Raw genomic sequence first — 19,409 nt, 5'->3', positions numbered from 1 at the left:
CCACTCACAAAGCAACAGGCACTGCTAGGGCTCTTAGGCTAACATCTGCCACCCCACTAATCTGCATGGTCCATAAACAGGTGTGCAGAGGACCAGAGTTCACCAGTCAGCAGCCCCGCGGAATCCGACTCTCCAGACTTTCTGCCATTAATTACCATAGATGTGGCCTTTTTCCTGATATTCTATTCCCATTGGAGGCTTTTTATTAAGACCTTGTTCCTGTGAACACATTTGGGGCACAACATATTGTCTTCAAGATGCGGGGGTGGAAAATTTGAGGCAGGAAGCAAGAAGAGTGCACTCACTCTCCCTTCTTGCTTTTCTGGAACCCAGGCTTGACCAGCATGAAACTGCAGGTGAACCCAACCATCTGTGTCTGCAGGGAGACTTTTCCCATGGACCACACACCACCTGACACCACAGGCCTCTTGTGGAGATTCCACTGCCTCTGGTGTCCTCGCCCTGGCCGAAATTCTCACCCAATAGGCCAACAAAGCCTCTGGGGCAGAAGTTGTCACCACAACTGTATTAACTCCCTCAAGCAGAGCAGTGGAATCTTCCAGGGCAGGCGGCCCCTCCGCAGGGGGAAGGGCCACTTCAGGAGGATGTGTCTCAGAACTTTGCAGGGACGTTTCCCCTTTTTCCACCTTTACTTTTTTTTGCAATGATTTCCGGATTTTGGCCTCTTTTGCTGTGCTAGGAAAATCCTTTTGATTTGGGTAGGCAAAGGCACACAGGCGCTTATATGCATCCAATTTCTGGCCTTCGGAGCTCAGCTTCAATTGCTGGCACCAGGCCCGCAGAATGTCCTGGTGAATCAGATTAACAGGTGGCAGTTTAGAGGGTAATGGAGGGATTGGTATCTTCTTCTGAGGTCTGAGGTTGTCACTGTACTCTGCCTTCTTCTTAGGACAGAGCACTTTATTGCCTTTGACAGACATTTTTTCTTTGGTTCCCTTTGCTGATGTTCCTGGCAAAGCAATCATGTTTGGTTGATTAGAAGCCTGCTGATCCTCTTCCCTCGACTTCTCTGTGGAGGTCTCCTTGCCTTTCGCCTTCTCCATACTTGTAGAAGCGGAGCCTCGCAAATGCTCGTCTTTGGCTTTTTAATGTTCATTGTTTTTCATGCTGTCCATCTTCCTGAAAAATTCTGCCAAGTCTGTGCCAACCTTTTCTTCCAGAGTGATCTAACTACAGCCTCATCTGATCACCTTAACTCAGGCATTATGCAACAACTGACAACTCAGCTTGTGTATATAAATAATGTGCTAATAAATCTTATGTTACTCGGAGAATTCGCCTCTGTAATCCATACTGGTTGTTTCATGAATTCATATTCGGTCTCTCCAACTTATTGGATCTGATGGCGAAGTTTGAGTTTCCTACTTAAATCTTCTCTGAACGTATTCTCTGGAGTTATATCAGAAAAAAAAAAAAGAAGTCTACCCCTCATGGTAAATGTTTCAGTGTGTTCTGAAGATGAATAACACCCTGAGACTTTAAGTAGGATAAGTTAAGGTTGTGTTTCCAGCACCCAGTACAGTGGGTGACATGTAGCAGATATTAAATGAATGATGAGATAGGCACATGAACCATGTCTTAAATAAAAAGCCTCTGTAGATTACAATGTACACAGCAAGATGTCAATATTTCTTAATGCATTCATCCATCCATCCATCTATTTACTGAAATTATTTGTATTGCTTCTTTTTTTTTTTTTTTTTTTTTTTTTTGAGATGGAGTCTCGCTGTGTCACCCAGGCTGGAGTGCTGTGGCCGGATCTCAGCTCACTGCAAGCTCCGCCTCCCGGGTTCACGCCATTCTCCTGCCTCAGCCTCCCAGGTAGCTGGGACTACAGGCGCCGCCACCTCGCCCGGCTAGTTCTTCGTAGTTTTTAGTAGAGACGGGGTTTCACCGTGTTAGCCAGGATGGTCTCGATCTCCTGACCTCGCGATCCGCCCGTCTCGGCCTCCCAAAGTGCTGGGATTATAGGCTTGAGCCACCGCACCCGGCCTTGTACTGCTTCTAAAAAGAAATTATTCCTTTCTGACTCCTTTGTAACCATGAAAGATTACAGAGGAGATCATGAGATGACTTATGGATACTTCCTGGATTAGCATAGTTTGCATAAGCAGAACTAAACATGCCACGCAAATACAGTTACAGTTTACATATTTTATATATTACCATGAAATTGTAAATACAGTTGAATTGGTAGGAATTAAAATTACTATCATATTAATCATTATCAATAATCGCTAAGGCACAATAAGTTTATAATACTTTTAAATAAGTAGAATATAGACCTTGAAATCTGACACTTTGAAATACAACCTTAGATTACGTTTTGTATCTGGCATATTTATCAAATTATCATCAGAAGCCCTAGCCACAGTAGTCAAAGTTGCTTTGATTCCATTTATAAGCATGGCCAGATCTTTTAAAATCCTACCGTATTAAGGCTCAAGTTATAATATTTGCAACCCGCTTCTAAAATATGCAACCAGAAGCTAACACATATGAATGACCAGTGGTACTCAAGACATTTTAACACCTTAAATATGAAAGAAATGTTTTAATTTGTTTGTTCCATCAACAAGAAATGGAGGGCAGAGAGCGCTTGAGCTACAGGCAAAAATCAGCACTCTGTTGGCTGAGGAGATGAGTGCTTGAAGAGCTGTGTATGTCGATTTTTATAAAGGTAAACACTTGAAGACTGCCAATCAATGACAAGGTATAAGAAAGTAACAACATATCATGCAAGTATTTAACAAGCAGAAAAAGGAAACACATTTATAGGGATATATTTTGCAGTGACAAAATGATATGCACTGGTAGTTTCATGAGCACAGGATTCATTGTCCCAAGTTTCCAGGGCCCATCTGTCAGTGTGTCTCAGCATTATTTTATATTACTTCAACAGTGCTTAAAGGATGCATGCTACTTTTACTTGTATCTATTGCCAGATGTGAAACAGACAACTGAGAATGGTCTAAAGAATTCACAGTCTGCTATACATGAAGTGCTCTGCATCAGCATAGACATATATCATCCGAATAGTTTCTTTTCACCTCTAGGGATTTGGTGAGTGCGAACGCTTCTAGGAAGAGGAATTAGGGAGGCAATTAGAAGAAAGTTGCTGAGGAGTGGGAATTGATTGGCAGGCACCTTCAGGCTTGGGGAATATTACAAAAGATGGAAAACACTTAAAACAAACGCATTCCTCCAACAAAAATTGTTAAAGACATTTCTTGCCGGAAGGACTTTCTGCTTCAGTTTCTCTCACCAGCTGTGCATCCAGCATGTTACCTCCAGAGCGAACCATTTAAACACAAATCAGATTGTGCTACTCTCAGATGAAAATCCTCCAAGCATCTTTACTGACCACAGAACGAAGTCAGAACTCCTTGCAGAGGCTGTCGGGCCCTCCATGATGCCGCCAGGTCTGGCCTCACAAACTCCTCTCCAGCTGCCTCCTGTGCACAGCCCATCTGCCACTTCTGACTCCTTTGAGCTCAGCATGTACCTCACTGTTCCACACCTTTGTGTCTCAACATATTCCTTTTCTTTCCCCGTGAGATCCCTTACTTCTGTCTTACTTCCATCACCTCTACCACAGACCTTACTCATCCTTCAGGGCATTGTTTCACATTCCTCTTTCTTCAAGACTTCTCTGATATCCCCAAGCAGAGAGTTTTGGTCCTTTTCTTTTTTGTGCCTGCCTCCCCCATAGCTTTTACAGACCACTATTAAAGCCCTTTCATAAAAAAAAAAAGAAGGTCCCTCTCTATGTAGACTCTCACTGTACAAATATTTGCTATTTATATCTGCAAAAAATGTTTGCCTCAGAATCACTATGAACCTAGAAGAATCACCATAATGAATTTGCACGTGTGTCAATGGACACATTAAAGTTGCCAACGGATCCTGCCAAAGGTATAGTGTGCAATACAGGTATATTTCTGTTGTTCGCCTTTTGGGCCAAATCTTGTACCAGCGCTGTTTACCTACTTAACTATTTAACCCTAGTGCATTGTTACCTTCCTCTTTCCTACCCTTCCCCTGAAGGCTAGCCTTTCACGAGATCCAAAGATTGAGTTTACCAACCCAGGCCCACTTTACCATATTTCATCAATTCGAAAACACACTCTACCCTGCTCCAACACAGTTGCACACTTCTGGATTCAGGTGCATCTTCTAATTGATGCATCAATTACAATCTTACATCTTTCAGACAAAGTATAATTAGAAGCCTTTATTATTTCTTAGAGACCTGTGAATCTGTGAAGTGATGCTTTTTTTTTTTTTTTTTTTTTTTTACAATTGATGATATCAACAATTCAATAAAATATGGTGGATGGTACTTTAATGTATTTTTAAAATTTACTTAATAACAGAAAGTTCCTGTTACTTTTGGACACATATAAAACATCCACTATGGTTTGATTAGTGCAAATAATTGGGTAAGGGGTGTTTTAAATGCTTTTTATTTTGCAGAAATACGCAGGTTGACTTGCATAGGTATGAGGGTGATGTAGTGATATTTGGAGAAATTGATCGGAGCTCCCCTAATAGATTATTAGTTTTGCCATATAAATTAATGAAATAGAAGTGCCTATTTTCTGAAAATATGCTATCCAGCATGTTTTCAGAAATATATTGGAAGTTGGAAATGAAGAGTGCCTGTAGGTGCTAAGTCTGTTCCACAGAGTGAACCAGGCTTTTTCTGAGGACAGGGGCTCTCCTTAGTTTTGTGTGTTTCCCTTCTCCAAGGGCAGAGATGAGCTCATTGCAAGTGTTCAATAAATAGTTGCTGGATGATTAAAAGAAAACTTGGAAACTGTACTTACTTGGGTTTAAGAATATAACTCCTTCTTATATTACATTTATATCTTAAATATCTTAAACATTTTCATATCATAAATATTTTATATTTATACATATTTTAATATATATTTGGCAAATTACTATGTCAATAAAATTAGTAGGCAACACTAGGAAGCCACAGCTTGGACATGTTCGTATTGAAAAATAAAGTTTCAGGGTTTGTTTCGTTGTGCATAATTTTATAAACTAGGTATCACTGGATAACACTACTTTAACGATTAGGTATGACTCTTAGGTATACCATAACATTGCCAAAATTGGCTAGGTATAATTTTAAAGAATTGCGCATGACGGCTGGGCAAAAATACGTTGGTTTGCTTCTATAAATGTTTTCTTATGGACTAACATAGTTTTATGCATGGAAAAGACTCCTTAAAAAATAACAGGTTAGGGGCCGGGCGCGGTGGCTCAAGCCTGTAATCCCAGCACTTTGGGAGGCTGAGATGGGCGGATCACGAGGTCAGGAGATCGAGCCCATCCTGGCTAACACGGTGAAACCCCGTCTCTACTAAAAAAATACAAAAAAATAGCCGGGCGAGGTGGCGGGTGCCTGTAGTCCCAGCTACTCGGGAGGCTGAGGCAGGAGAATGGCATGAACCTGGGAGGCGGAGCTTGCAGTGAGCTGAGATCCGGCCACTGCACTCCAGCCCAGGCAACAGAGTGAGGCTCCGTCTCACACACGCACACACACACACACACAAAATAATAATAATAACAGGTTAGCATTCCCCAAATTACTAGCATATGTATACATTAACTCACACCCACTTTTCCACCCAGAACACAAGCTAACAGGTACTGCTCACTCAATAACTAAATTTGACTATTCCTTAGAAATATTTTAGTTGGCAATCAGTGAATATTAAACACTTCATATTTGCACAACTCTGTTCCAAACAATGTGAAAACTTATTATGAAAAGTGTAACCTGAAGATTAAAATAGAACATGTATATTCATAACGTTCTCATTTATGCATGCAGAAATACAAGCTTAAATGTTAGCGAGAAAATACAGCACATATTTGCAAATTACTCTGGGTGAAGAGACTAAAGATTGAGAGAAAACTGCAGTGCTGTTGGCAAATGTATTAAGGTAGAAAAAGTATGAAAAATGATAAGGTTTATAGCAGACAGGTGCTTAATAAAAGTTTAAAAAATTATGGTAGAGTTGAAGAAAGCACAGTAACTCAAACTTGAGTAATGTAAGAGAGAGATCCTCTGAAAGGTATCATAGAGCCTCGATGTGACGGATGTACTTTTATTATGATGTAACTTAAATACCTACAATATGTACACATTTCTCATGTAAGTGTAAAAGCAAAACAAATTTACAAATACAAAAATGCAAAGTTAATAAAATGTAAATTAGCAACATATATTTAATGTGACAAAGGACATTTTGCTAAAATAAAGTAATTAAAAACTTAAGTTTTGAATATAAGAATGTAATATCAAGCCCAATATACTCTTTGAGCTGTATCTGTTATGACATGCGTGTTTGAAGAAGTCTGCAGTAGGAAAATGATAAAGCTGTGGCTTAGATTTAATATCATGAAAATGACAGTAGTTACTGATATAATTATTACTCTCTAACAATAATACAGGCCATGATGGTAAAAATTCAGTGAGTTGATACATTTAAAGCTTGGTTCAGGGTAGCCAGAACTCATATTTAACTAAAACGTTAGCAAGCATTTAAACATAAAATATCAGTTTTACTGAGCTATGAAGTTGAGCTGACTACTTCAAGATGTTAACAGTGCAATATTACTAAAATCTGCATTACAGTTGTATTTGATCCAATTACTTCTGAATGAAAACCAGAAAAACCATATTTGATTTTCATTTTAAATTTTGTTTCTTACAGATTGAAAATAAAAATTTTTCGTTGTAGTAAATAGCTCATCACCCAAATGTTGATGAAAATGTTAAAATACTGGAAATGGTTAATTTACAGCATTTTGAAAACAATTTGGTCCTAAATTATTTTTTTCTGTTTTAACTATTGCTTCAACTTCTAACATTTAAATTATTAAAACTTCTGTTCTCTCACTACTCTGTTCACTTGGGAATGAGCATATAATTTATGTATTAAGTATGCCACTGTTCTTTTTCTCGTTAGACTGTGGCCGTTAGCAGGGTGCCTACTATCATTTGAGTGATGTGAAATCCAAGTCTTAAATGTGTAATAACTTAAAAAACGGAAGTTTTCTTCTAGGAAAATGTCAATCATTTGTTTCATTCAAATGGAACCTTGAAGAAGTCAACACATGGCAATTTCAATCACAAAATGCTTCACCCAGAATATTCAGATCTTTCAATGCATGGGCAAAGGTTGCCATGGCCCAGATAACCAATACACACAAGTGACAGGGCCATTCATAGCCCTCTAGTGAATCACAGAACATGAGCTAGGGCTGGGCAATGTCCAGGGGAGTACAGTTACAACTGAATAAAAGAGATGCTAGCATTCTCCCGAGACCAACTTTCTCCCAATATGACCTCCTGAGACAGGCCCAGTTTTCTGAGCCTATGCTTATCTAAACCTAGTGCTTATAAAAACTAGCCTAGCCACATTGTGGAAGATACAGACGATTTTGGAATCATCTTGAAATCTGTTCATTGAAGCCATGGAGGATGCCCACCTCTTCCATAAACCAGTAGAATTCCATAACCCCAAAATCACTAATAAATACTTGTGGAATGCTGAGCAGATATTTCAGAAGGTGCACCTTAATACAAATGGCAAAATTTGTAGAAATGTAAACTAGTTGTAAAACAGAGGAATAAAACAACAGCAAATGACTACCAATGTCCCCAAGGAACTGCAGAGAGATCAGAAGCAATGGAACATTAGAAACTCCTAAGTATACCCAACAAAAACTCCTTTCCAGACCACAGCCCCATCTTTAGAAGAGAAATTGAGTAGAACAGGGACACTAGGGTCAGTGGGTAAGAAATATTTGATCATTGGGCCAGCATTCCAGAGGAAGCAGAGCTCAGAACATGATGGTCGGTACACAGAAAGGCTCCATGTTTACCCATCAGGTTAACAACAGTGAAGGGACCCCTCGTACTGACAGTATGCGGAGGGTACTCTACTCAATGTGCAGGAAAAACTCCCATTTCAAGTGAACAACAAGAAAAACATGATGAAGCCCTTGTGAAAACATTGTAGACTAAGATGAATGAAACAATACATAGGCCAAGCACAGTGGCTCATGCCTGTAATCCCAGCACTTTGGAAGGCCGAGGCAGGTGGATTACCTAAGATCAGGAGTTTGAGACCAGCCTGGCCAACATGGTGAAACTCCGTTTCTACTAAAAATACAAAAAATAGCTGGGTGTGGTGGTGCGTGCCTGTAATCTAACCTACTCAGGAGGCTGAGGCAGGAGAATCGCTTGAACCCGGGAGGCGGAGGGTGCAGTGAGCTGAGATCAAGCCATTGCACTCCAGCCTGGGCAACAGAGCAAGGCGCTGTCTCAAAAAAATAGTAAAAAATAATAAAATAATACATAAACGTATACATAGAAAATAAACACTCAAAGCAGATGAAGACTATGATAGAATGTGACACCATGACCAAAAGAAATTTGAACAAATAGAACCTTCAAAAGTATTACAAAACTAGAAGGAAAGCACAGAAATGATGTCTAAATGATAGGAGACTGAAAAGAAAAAAAACCAAAACTGTTCGGGAAATGACGAAAAAGAAATGAAAAAGGCATTTGAGAAAGAGGAGGGAAATACAGAGGACGCAGGAGTGAGAGGACAGCATGGGGAGTGAAGCAAGGGAAATAGGATATAGAAAAGATAAAAACATAAAGAAACACAAGGAAAGAAAACAAAGGAAAGGAAAGACCAAAACACAGATCCAGGTGTAATTAGAATACAAAAGGAATCCTGAAGGATAATGAAATAAAATAAATAAATATCACATGATGAACCTAGCAAAATATATCCATAGCTGTCAACAAAAAGATAACATACATTCTCATAGCACTACTGACTTTACCAATAAAGGGAAAGTCTCTTTCCATATTCAGGAGAAAAGATCAAGTTACTTAGAATGAAAAAACATTCTCAGCAGTAACATTTTATGCTGCTGGCTAACATTATCCTTGTGGTTAACATTTTAACCACAAGGCAAGGAAGCAGCAGATTTAAGAGTCTCGAGAAATGAAAATGTGAGACAAACACCTTCGAAAAGTTAGAAACAGACCAGCAAAGTAAACCAAATAAAACAAAGAAACTACTAAATATAAAACAAAAATTAAGTTAAATAAGCTGATTCTTCTTAAAAAAAAAAATGAACAAAATGAGTAAATCAATTGGCTAACCTAAAACAAAATGGAACAAAACATACAAAAAATACTACTAGCCAACCGAACAACAAAACACTCTAATCGAAATAACAAAAAAATACAAAATCAGGAGAAAATATTAATCAGAGGGAATAAAAGCTATTTACACAAATCTATGTTACCAAATAATTAAACAAAATAGGGGATAATTTCCTAAGAAAATATACTTCACCAAATAGACCCCAGTAGACCAAGCAAGTTCAAAACAGACAATTTTGACTGAGCACCGTGACTCACACCTGTAATCCCAGCACTTTGGGAGGCCAAGGTGGGAGGATCACTTGAGCCTAGGAGTTGGAGACCAACCTGGGCAACATAGCAAGACCCTCTCTCCTAAAAAAGTTTTAAAAATCAGCCACACATGGTGGCACACACCTGTAGTCCCAGCTACATGGGAGGATGAGGTGGGAGGATCTCTGGAGCCCAAGAGTTGGAGGTTGCAGTGAGCTATGATTGCACCACCGCACTCCAGCCTGGGCAACAGAGCAAGATCTTGTCTCTACTAAAAAATGAACACATAGGCTTGGCACGGTGGCTCACACCTGTAATCCCAGCACTTTGGGAGGCCAAGGCGGGTGGATCTCAAGGTCAGGAGATCGAGACCATCCTGGCCAACACGGTGAAACCCCATCTCTACTAAAAATACACAAAATATGCCTGGCGTGGTGGCATGTGCCTGTAGTCCCAACTACTTGGGAGGCTGAGGCAGGAGAATAGCTTGAACCCAGGAGGCGGAGGTTGCAGTGAGACGAGATTGTGCCACTGCACTCCAACCTGGGCAACAAGAGTGACATACTCCGTCTCAAAAACAAAACAAAACAAAACAACGTAAAATAAAACTAAAAATAAAACAGCTAATTTCCATAGAAGAAATAGGAAATACCACAAAGGAAGCCCCACAAAAAAGCAGCAGGACCAGATGGTTTCACAGGTGGTTTATACACCTGTGAATACAATTCAAGAGTGCTCAGACTATTTTATAGCATGCATACATGCCCACCACCTACACACACATGAAAAATCTAATATCAAAACCCGGCAAAGATCAGACCAAATTTAAAACAAGGAAAATAATAACATATATAACAAAATAGCACATTAAAATAGAATAAAAATGTATGTTGACCCAGTAGGGATTTTTCTTTATAGGAATGGAAGGATAACTCAATGTTTAAAAATCTCTTCTCTTACAAGCACTAAGGAAAAAATTATAATTTGACAAATTAAAAATAACCATCTGACAAATTAAAAAGCTAGTCATGATACAACTCTCAAAATGTGAAATTAATGTTTATTCACTTAATCTGATCATGTATACGTACTTCAAACCCCAATTTTTCAAACTAGTTAATGAAGAAACACCAGAGGTGTTCTAGATAAACCAAACCAAAACAAAAATGCTCACTACCTCTATTACTATTAAAATTTTACCGACAGTGTTAGTCAATTCATTTATTTTACTTTCAGTAAGTAAAAGCAATTGTAGCATAAAATTAGAAAAAAAAAAACAAATCTTTCTTTATTTGCATATGATATGACGATATGGAAGCATCAAAAGAATTAGCAGGAAAACTATTATGACTAATACAAGAATCTAGCACATTTAGTAAACTAGCAGAATATAATATTAATGTATAGAAACCAACAGCCTTCATTTAAAAGAACAAGTTAGAATAGGTAACGGAAGATAAGACCTCATACAGATAACAAAATGATTACATAAAATACCAAAGCATAAATATAACTAAGAATGTGCAAAATCTATATGAGGAAACCTAAAAAACACTCCTATATGACATAAAATGCAGACAATGGAAAGCCTGTCCATGATGTGGATAAGAATTGTGTATGGTACAAATAACCACGAACCAAGCCAATGACAAAGGCAAACTGGGAAAAACAATTGCAAGTTATAGCACAAAGGGCTGATACTTCTAACACACATAGAGTGGCCAAAATCTGAATGAAAAAATGCAACTTAAAAATGGCTCTTGAGACATAAAATCCCGCGTAACCTCACTCTCAAAAGGGAAATGCAAATTAAAACTACAGTGGATGACCGTTTCCCACCCTTCAGACTGGCAAATATCCAGAAGTCTGACATATTTTGCGGTGACCATGTGGAAAAGAAGCACCTGTGGGCATTGCTGGTCAAAACACAAAGCAGTTCAGAGGACACGGAGTCCACAGAAACTATTAAAGGGCACCATCTGGAAGCAATCAGCCAAATCTCAAATGTAGAATCTTCCACAAGACAAAAGACACATGTTTCCCAATGGATCAATGACCCAGATAATTTTTTTGCAGGATGTGAAAAGCTGAAACTTAATGGACTTACAGAGACTTAAAGGAGACTTAAGAAACATAAGTGGGAGGGTGAGACAGGCGGATCACCTGAGGCCGGGAGTTCGAGACCAACATGGGGAAGCCCGATCTCTACTGAAAATACAAAATTAGCCAGGGATGGTAGCTCATGCCTGTCATCCCAGCTACTCGGGAGGCTGAGGCAGGAGAATCGCTTGAACGCAGGAGGCAGAGGTTGCAGTGAGCCGAGATCGTGCCATTGCACTCCAGCCTGGGCAACAAGAGCGAAACTCCATCTCAAAAACAAAAACAAATCAATCAAATATACTATGTAAACCATGTCTGAGTCTTGATTTGAAGAAACCAACTATTAAAAAAAAATTTGTGATAATTCAGGAAATATGAACACGGATTGTGTATTAGCCTACACTACGGAATTATTGCTAAGTCTTGTTACAAATATTTTCTCATATATAAAATATTGCTATATATGTAATGGTATGGTGGTTATATAAAAAAGAAAATGTTATCAGTCATCAATACAAAAGGAATGATTTCTGAAATGACTTGGTTTCTCAGATTTGCTTTAAAATGAAACAGAATTGGCTTAATATTGATAATTGTTGATGTTTAGTTACAGGGATTCACATTATAACTGTAATATACTTTGGGGTAAATGTTTTAAAGTCCACAATAAAAAGTTAAACATGAACCTGGTAATGCATTGTCTGTGATCTCTGTCTTTCAAGGATGGCACACATGAATTATGTATAAAAGAGAAGCAATGAAATTGACTTATCATTACATTGTCTCAGTAGATTTTCAAAATCCTTGTACTTTTGGGAATCCTTGTGGGAAAAATAAAATACTTTCCCACCAAAATTAGCTAACTTGAGATGCTGATACAACAGTAAGTGAAAGAACTAGGATCTGAGTCGTCTGTCACTTGTCAAACCGTAAAATCTGCACTGCTATTACTGTTTCCCCAAATAGTACAATTTTAAATACTCTAGGGACAGCATCATCTACATATGTTTAACCTATGTAAAGATCAGTGCTACAAAAGGAAAAGACATCCAGTGACAGAAATTTTCTTTTTTTCTTTTCCTTTGTTTTCCGATTAAAAATTTTGGTATTAGACGGGCGGATCACAAGGTCAGGAGATCGAGACCATCCTGGCTAATACGGTGAAACCCCGTCTCTACTAAAAAAATACAAAAAACTAGCCGGGGGAGGTGGCGGGCGCCTGTAGTCCCAGCTACTCGGGAGGCTGAGGCAGGAGAATGGCGTGAACCCGGGAGGCGGAGCTTGCAGTGAGCTGAGATCCGGCCACTGCACTGCAGCCTGGGCGACAGAGCGAGACTCGGTCTCAAAAAAAAAAAAAAAAAAAAAAAAATTTTTTTTGTATTTATTTTGTTTCCAATTGTTACTAATTTCACATGACACATTATTTTTCTTTTGGTCCCAGAAAATTTTGCTGTCTCATGTCCTTTTTTTTTTTTTATCCTTTCATATCTTCAAAACACATCAAGTAAATGACATCCTGCTACAATATTATCATGCTCTAACTCTACCATGTGACTCTGATGCTGCACTCCATAAGTCAACAAAAAATAAGGTGCTTCTCTGGGCCAGCCCCTGTACTGGGTCGCGGGCTCAGCCCTAGGTGGCATGAATAACCCTACTCTGGACTTCACACAGCTATTAGTCAGACCATCTTGTTCCTTCCCAGATATTCCAAGACTTTGTGTCTTATAAAATTTATTTAACTTTTAAAATAGTCTCATGCCACAATTTCTCCCAATCTCTGGAGTTATGCCTTTTTAAAAAGGTCTTCCATATGTATAAGATAAAATGATGTTTTGTTTTACTGAAATGAACACGCAAATATGATAAACGGATTAAGATTTTCGATGCATTTAGGTTCTTAGTTTAAATGACATGGGAATGCTTACCTTGACAATGCCCCGGATGTGCATTTTTGCTATCATCTCTGCTGTGTAGAGAAACATCAATAATGTATCCAAAGTGAAAGTCACATACTGAAGTGGAGGATAGTGCTCGAAGGTCATTGGCGTATTCATACAAACAGAAATGACGCTGATGATGGCACAGATGCGCAGCAAAGAGTGAACCCACTGCAATGATGGTCCAGAGTTATTACATGGCGCCATAACTGAAATCTCAAACTTGTATTATGAACCACACTAAGTGGAAAACATAATACTGAAGTTAAAATAGTTCACTAATACGGAGTTAAAGAAGAAGAAAACTAACATCTAAGTGCATATAATGTGCTAAAATATTTTCACATGTTTTTATATCATTTAATTCTCAAGTCACCTATTTTCCACATAAACACATTAAGATAGAAAGGTGGAGGCATTTCTGTGGTCATGCATTACAAAGACTCAAAGCCTAGATGGAACCTGATCAGGCTCAACAAAACATCTGATAACCTCCTGGCATCGGACTACAATATAGGAAGATTCTGGTTCAATTAAAATATGTGTTTGTAATTTAGTCATATAGGAACTTGATGTGCCATTATTTTTTTTCATTTTTGTACTATAAGTACCTAGAATTAGGGGTCATACTATATTTACTGTAACTTCCCTAACATCTCGCACAAGGGCCTATCATAGTAGATCAGAAATGCTTTTTAAATGATTTGATACATAACACATCCCATATTTAGAATTTCCTTTCTATTTGTATCTTATGTATAATGTCTTTGTATAAAAATACAAAGAAACTTTTTAAAAATCTGGTCTCATCCTACATTTAAAAAAATAATGAATAGATTTTTCTCTTTATTTTGGAGAACATATTTTATACAAATTTAGACCATACATCTTTCAAAATTCCATAAAATAACTTTCTGTGCAACACTAGAGGCATGTCTGCTATCTGATGATTTTCTTTAACCCCAAAATAAGAAGAAAGAATTAAAGATAAGTATGTTTGTGTTTACACGAATATATGTACAGGACATACAATCACTCATACTCAATATTTTATTACAAAAACTAGTATCTAGGGTTAAAAAAAAATACTTAACTGCATCTCCATGCTAGGCCCACACAATCAATGTCACCAGTTAATCAATTAGTACACAATTCTTGAACGTAATCCAAATATGTTTTTATTGACTATCTTGGACCTATATGAAATCATGATAATTCTTTGATATTATACTCTCTGAAAAAAATTTAGGTTTGTGGTAGATGGATTCTGCAGCTATGTATACTAGCAAACACTCAAGATGAAAAATAGAAAAGACTGTCAGAACTTTCAGGAGATTCAGACACTTGCAGCTGATGAGTGGGTTATAATATTTATCTGACAGTTATAATATTTACATGAAGATACTATGCTGCTAATTCCATAACACACAAGCCACTGATGATGCAATTTACTTTAAGGGCTGATGTATCTTTCATGCAATTTGGAAGCACTTCAATAAACATCGGTGTGTGAATTTAGCCCCATCTGGACTTTTAACGTAAAGAATCTAATTACACAAAAGAGCTTCCAAATATAGGTTCTTCAACAACAAACCAGTTTTTAGTTTAAAGACAGGATTTTAATGAAGCATTAATAATTTCAGTAAGTGCCTCCAAGGCTACATCTTTGATACTAACTTCTTCATAACTTCGCAGAAAGTTCTGTAATAAGGTGGACACTAAGAAAGAGTTAGGGGTGCTTCATTCTCTATTCCATTCAATTCTCTAAGCGTGAACAAAGGCCTACTATGTGTCAGAACGCTGGGTGTGGAAAACAAAACATGGAAGCAACACACTTCCGACTCCTATTTTGCAGTCCAAGAAGTAAAACATCTTTGAATATATTATATATCTGTAAAATGTGTGTATATACCCATATCATGTTATATGTATGTATATAATACATTATGTGTATATACACATACATGTAAATACATGTAGTCTGGAGGGCAGGTTAGAGAAAGACTGGGAAGGAAAACAAAGAGTCCATGCAGATGCTGCATGTATCATGGTTAGGGGAAAGACAAGCACTGTAAGAGGCAAAAACATGTTATATTATATAACATTATAAAACATGTTCATGTTCTAGATAAGACATACATATATTATGTATATTGTCTCATGTATATAACACATGCACATATTACACATACATGTTATATGCATATATGTATATCGTACATGCATATAACACATATGCATATATAACAGGTATAAATGTTATACACACATGACATTTATATGTATAGGTAATATGCATAGTGTTAACACATATAACATATGTGTATATGTAATGTGTACATATGTGATATCTATATAACCTGTTATATGTTTATGTGTGTGCATATAACATGTATATATACATAAGACAATAGATCCATAAATATATGTATTATATACATACATGATCTATAATGTATATAATGTAAATATACACATATGATGTATATAAAATATAGTTATTTATAGATAACATTCAATTTATATACAAATATAAAACAGGCTAAGTGGAAAGAGAAGAGAGGTTCATTCCGTCTGTGGTGGAAATAAGCCTTTCAGAGGAGGATGCCAGGGGTGACATCTCAGCCAGTCCTAATGGATGAGGAGGATTTGACTCATCAGAGGAGCTGGGAAAGGGTCACTGGGGCCAGGGGGCAGTACGAGCAAAGGAAAGCAATGTGAACAAGCCAGAGAGCCTAGAGGAGTAGGAGGCTGCTGACGGGGCTTGAGTGGATGTTGTGCTGACATGGGAAAGGAGCAGTTACTGGACAGGTTAGGTTCTGAATGAAAAGAAGTAGGAATGTCATACTAACAGATTTTCATTTGTAATGAAGGTAATAGAGATGTTTCCATGATTATAAAGCAGAAGGGTGATGTGAATAAAAACAGAAATAGATAAAGAAATGTGAGCAGGCTGGGGAAGTAATTTGGAGGGCAGATTAGAGGAAGACAGATTGGGAAGGACAGCAAAGAGTCCAAGCAGATCCTGTGTGTATCATGGTTAGGGGAAAGACAAGCACTGCAAGAGGCAACAGGTCATTTCCTTTTGTTACTTCAGCATCAACCATGAGGTGAGTAAGAAGTTGATCCTGCTTGGTTTTGTAGAGCTGAGTTTTCAACACTCATGGACATGCACGCCTGTCAGACTTAGCTCTGGTTGCTATGCTTTCTGGCATACAGTGGCGCCTAGCCTAGCAGTTCTTCCTCTCAAATCCTCATCAACTTAATTAGGCGGCAAAGGTGACAAATTCTTCAGAGATACTATCCATTATCTCATTGACCTTTTACTCAAAACTTGCAAATCAGAAGGAGACCTTTAATTCCAAGCATGTGCTTATTGTCTCATGGATTCAGGCATGTTGACAACAAGTAAAGGAAGTTCGTTAAGAACAGGTTGCTCATCATGGACCCCAGATTTGGATCAGCCTGAGAAGTGGTATCATCACTACACCGCGTGACTCTGAGGACAGGGTGCACAGTGTGGGGAGGGGAGGGGAGGGGAGGGGATTGGACCACCCAGTGCATCTTCCCATGTGAGTAACTCATAGCGGCATCTCACTATTTCATTGGATTGTTCTCTACTTCCAGACTCTGAACCTCATCCATATTCTACTGCAGCTCAGACATTTTGAAGCCAAAGGTACATGATATTTGCATTTGTCAATCAAATTTCTCTTACATCCACTTACGCTTCTCCATACTCAAAGAAGAAACTTACTGGTTTGTTAATCCAGAGGATGTCAGCGTTATCCGACAGAGACTCATCAGGACCAAAGTCAGTGACTGGCTGGGCTTCCACCCTGGAACTCTGCTTCCTTTTGAGCATGCTGAGATTAGCTTTGGTGAGCAAGCACAAAACCACAGTCTGGGAAAAGGAAAAGTTGTATTTGTCATCTAAACCATCTTTGCTCTCATCAAAAAATTGAGTTCCCCACATATATCTATGTATTTGTAAGGCATACATGTGTTCTATTCCATAGTGTATAAAGAACACATGAAAATGGAAACTTAAAAGGATGAGACAAAATTAACACCAATAGAAGCTTGATTTTTTTTCTCCCAATGCAGTAGATTATTTTATGCACTTCATAAGCAGTTTAGAGGCTAGTGATTTAGAATAGATAGAGTAAAATGGTTTGTATCTTAGGGCAGACATATTATTGGGAAAATCTTTCTGGACATATGCTCTTATACCTAAAGCTGTCTCCACATACAGATGCTCTGTGCTAGAACACTGCTGACTAATACAGACGAAATGCACAGATCTTCCCCATGATTTCCCCAGTGTTAATTTAACATGAGATTCACAGACATCTCTTACTTCCAACAGTAGTCCCAAGCCGATTTCCCAATTTTGTCCTCCCCAGAGGGGAGTGAGGCCAGAAAGAATGGGGGAAGAACCTCCTCTAAATGGAGATTTTTTTAAATGAATGCAGTGATTATCTAAATTCTTCCAGCTACTCTGAAGTAAATTTTTCATGAAATTACACTGAGGTGGGAGATGAGATGCCAGCTTACTGCTTAAATTTCCACAATTCTGAAACATCTACATCCTGTGACAGACATCACCTCCCTGTGGCCATTGCTATCGCCTTCCACAACTCAGCAGTCACTTGAAAGGGGGCTATTTTATGTCAGTCCTCAGGACTCAAATAGCAAGTAAGTGCAATACAGTGTGAGAAGAATTGTTATAAAGGCAGGTGGTACCTGAAGATCCCTGAGTGGACTGTGAGATTCCCATTTGATTAGCACCTGGATTGAGTCCTAAAGGAAGGTGAGGAACTAATGGCTATGGATATATACCATGTTTGGGATACTTGGCAATTATATTTTATTTGATCTTTACAACAGCCCTAACCAAAAAATAAAAAATAAAAAATCTCATCTTCTTATACATGCACGAGAAAAGCCAGCCTCAAGGCAGGTAATAACTTGACCAAGGCCATCCAAGCAAACTTGAAATTAAAATAAGCTCTGTTTGACTACAACGCGTAAGGGGTTTAGAGTTGACCATGCTGAAGCTGAGGACTATTAAGAGAATTTCTCAAGGCAGGTAACAGAGAAAAAGAGCGCTTCAGGCAGTGCACAGCTGTGCCGAGCCAGGAAAATGAAAACATAGCCCTGCAGTTTTTTTTTTTTATTATTATTATACTTTAAGTTCTAGGGTACATGTGCATAACGTGCAGGTTTGTTACATATGTATACTTGTGCCATGTTGGTGTGCTGCACCCATCAACTTGTCAGCACCCATCAATTCGTTATTTATATCAGGTATAACTCCCAATGCAATCCCTCCCCCCTCCCCACTCCCCATGATAGGCCCCGATGTGTGATGTTCCCCTTCCCGAGTCCAAGTGATGTCATTGTTCAGTTCCCACCTATGAGTGAGAACATGCGGTGTTTGGTTTTCTCTTCTTGTGACAGTTTGCTAAGAATGATGGTTTCCAGCTGCATCCATGTCCCTACAAAGAATGCAAACTCATCCTTTTTCATGGCTGCATAGTATTCCATGGTGTATATGTGCCACATTTTCTTAATCCAGTCTGTCACAGATGGACATTTGGGTTGATTCCAAGTCTTTGCTATTGTGAATAGTGCCGCAATAAGCATACATGTGCATGTGTCTTTATAGCATTCTTATACACCAGTAACAGACAAATAGAGAGCCAAATCAGGAATGAACTTCCATTCACAATTGCTTCAAAGAGAATAAAATACCTAGGAATCCAACTTACAAGGGATGTCAAGGACCTCTTCAAGGAGAACTACAAACCACTGCTCAGTGAAATAAAAGAGGACACAAACAAATGGAAGAACATACCATGCTCATGGATAGGAAGAATCAA

The 19,409-nt window shown here is 38.4% G+C and overlaps 1 protein-coding gene and 1 pseudogene across 1 annotated transcript in view; both read right to left on the bottom strand.

Moving 5' to 3' along the window:
• The window catches only part of LOC115894612 (sodium leak channel non-selective protein-like), a 151,314-nt gene that overhangs the window by 115,526 nt on the left and 16,379 nt on the right, over window positions 1-19,409 (bottom strand). Inside the window, exons 2-3 of the mRNA XM_030922409.1 lie at window positions 17,282-17,428; window positions 13,513-13,695 (exon numbers count right to left, since the gene is read on the bottom strand). Of these exons, the coding sequence (XP_030778269.1) occupies window positions 13,513-13,695; window positions 17,282-17,389 (291 nt within the window). The 5' untranslated portion in view covers window positions 17,390-17,428. The remainder of the gene's footprint in view (window positions 1-13,512; window positions 13,696-17,281; window positions 17,429-19,409) is intronic.
• On the bottom strand, window positions 74-1,082 carry LOC104655068 (annotated as a pseudogene).

The sequence above is a fragment of the Rhinopithecus roxellana genome, chromosome 18, assembly GCF_007565055.1.
Source record: "Rhinopithecus roxellana isolate Shanxi Qingling chromosome 18, ASM756505v1, whole genome shotgun sequence".
Taxonomy (NCBI): domain Eukaryota; kingdom Metazoa; phylum Chordata; class Mammalia; order Primates; family Cercopithecidae; genus Rhinopithecus; species Rhinopithecus roxellana.
The sequence above is the reverse complement of the archived record's forward strand: the minus strand, read 5'-3'. Positions and strand labels throughout refer to the sequence as shown.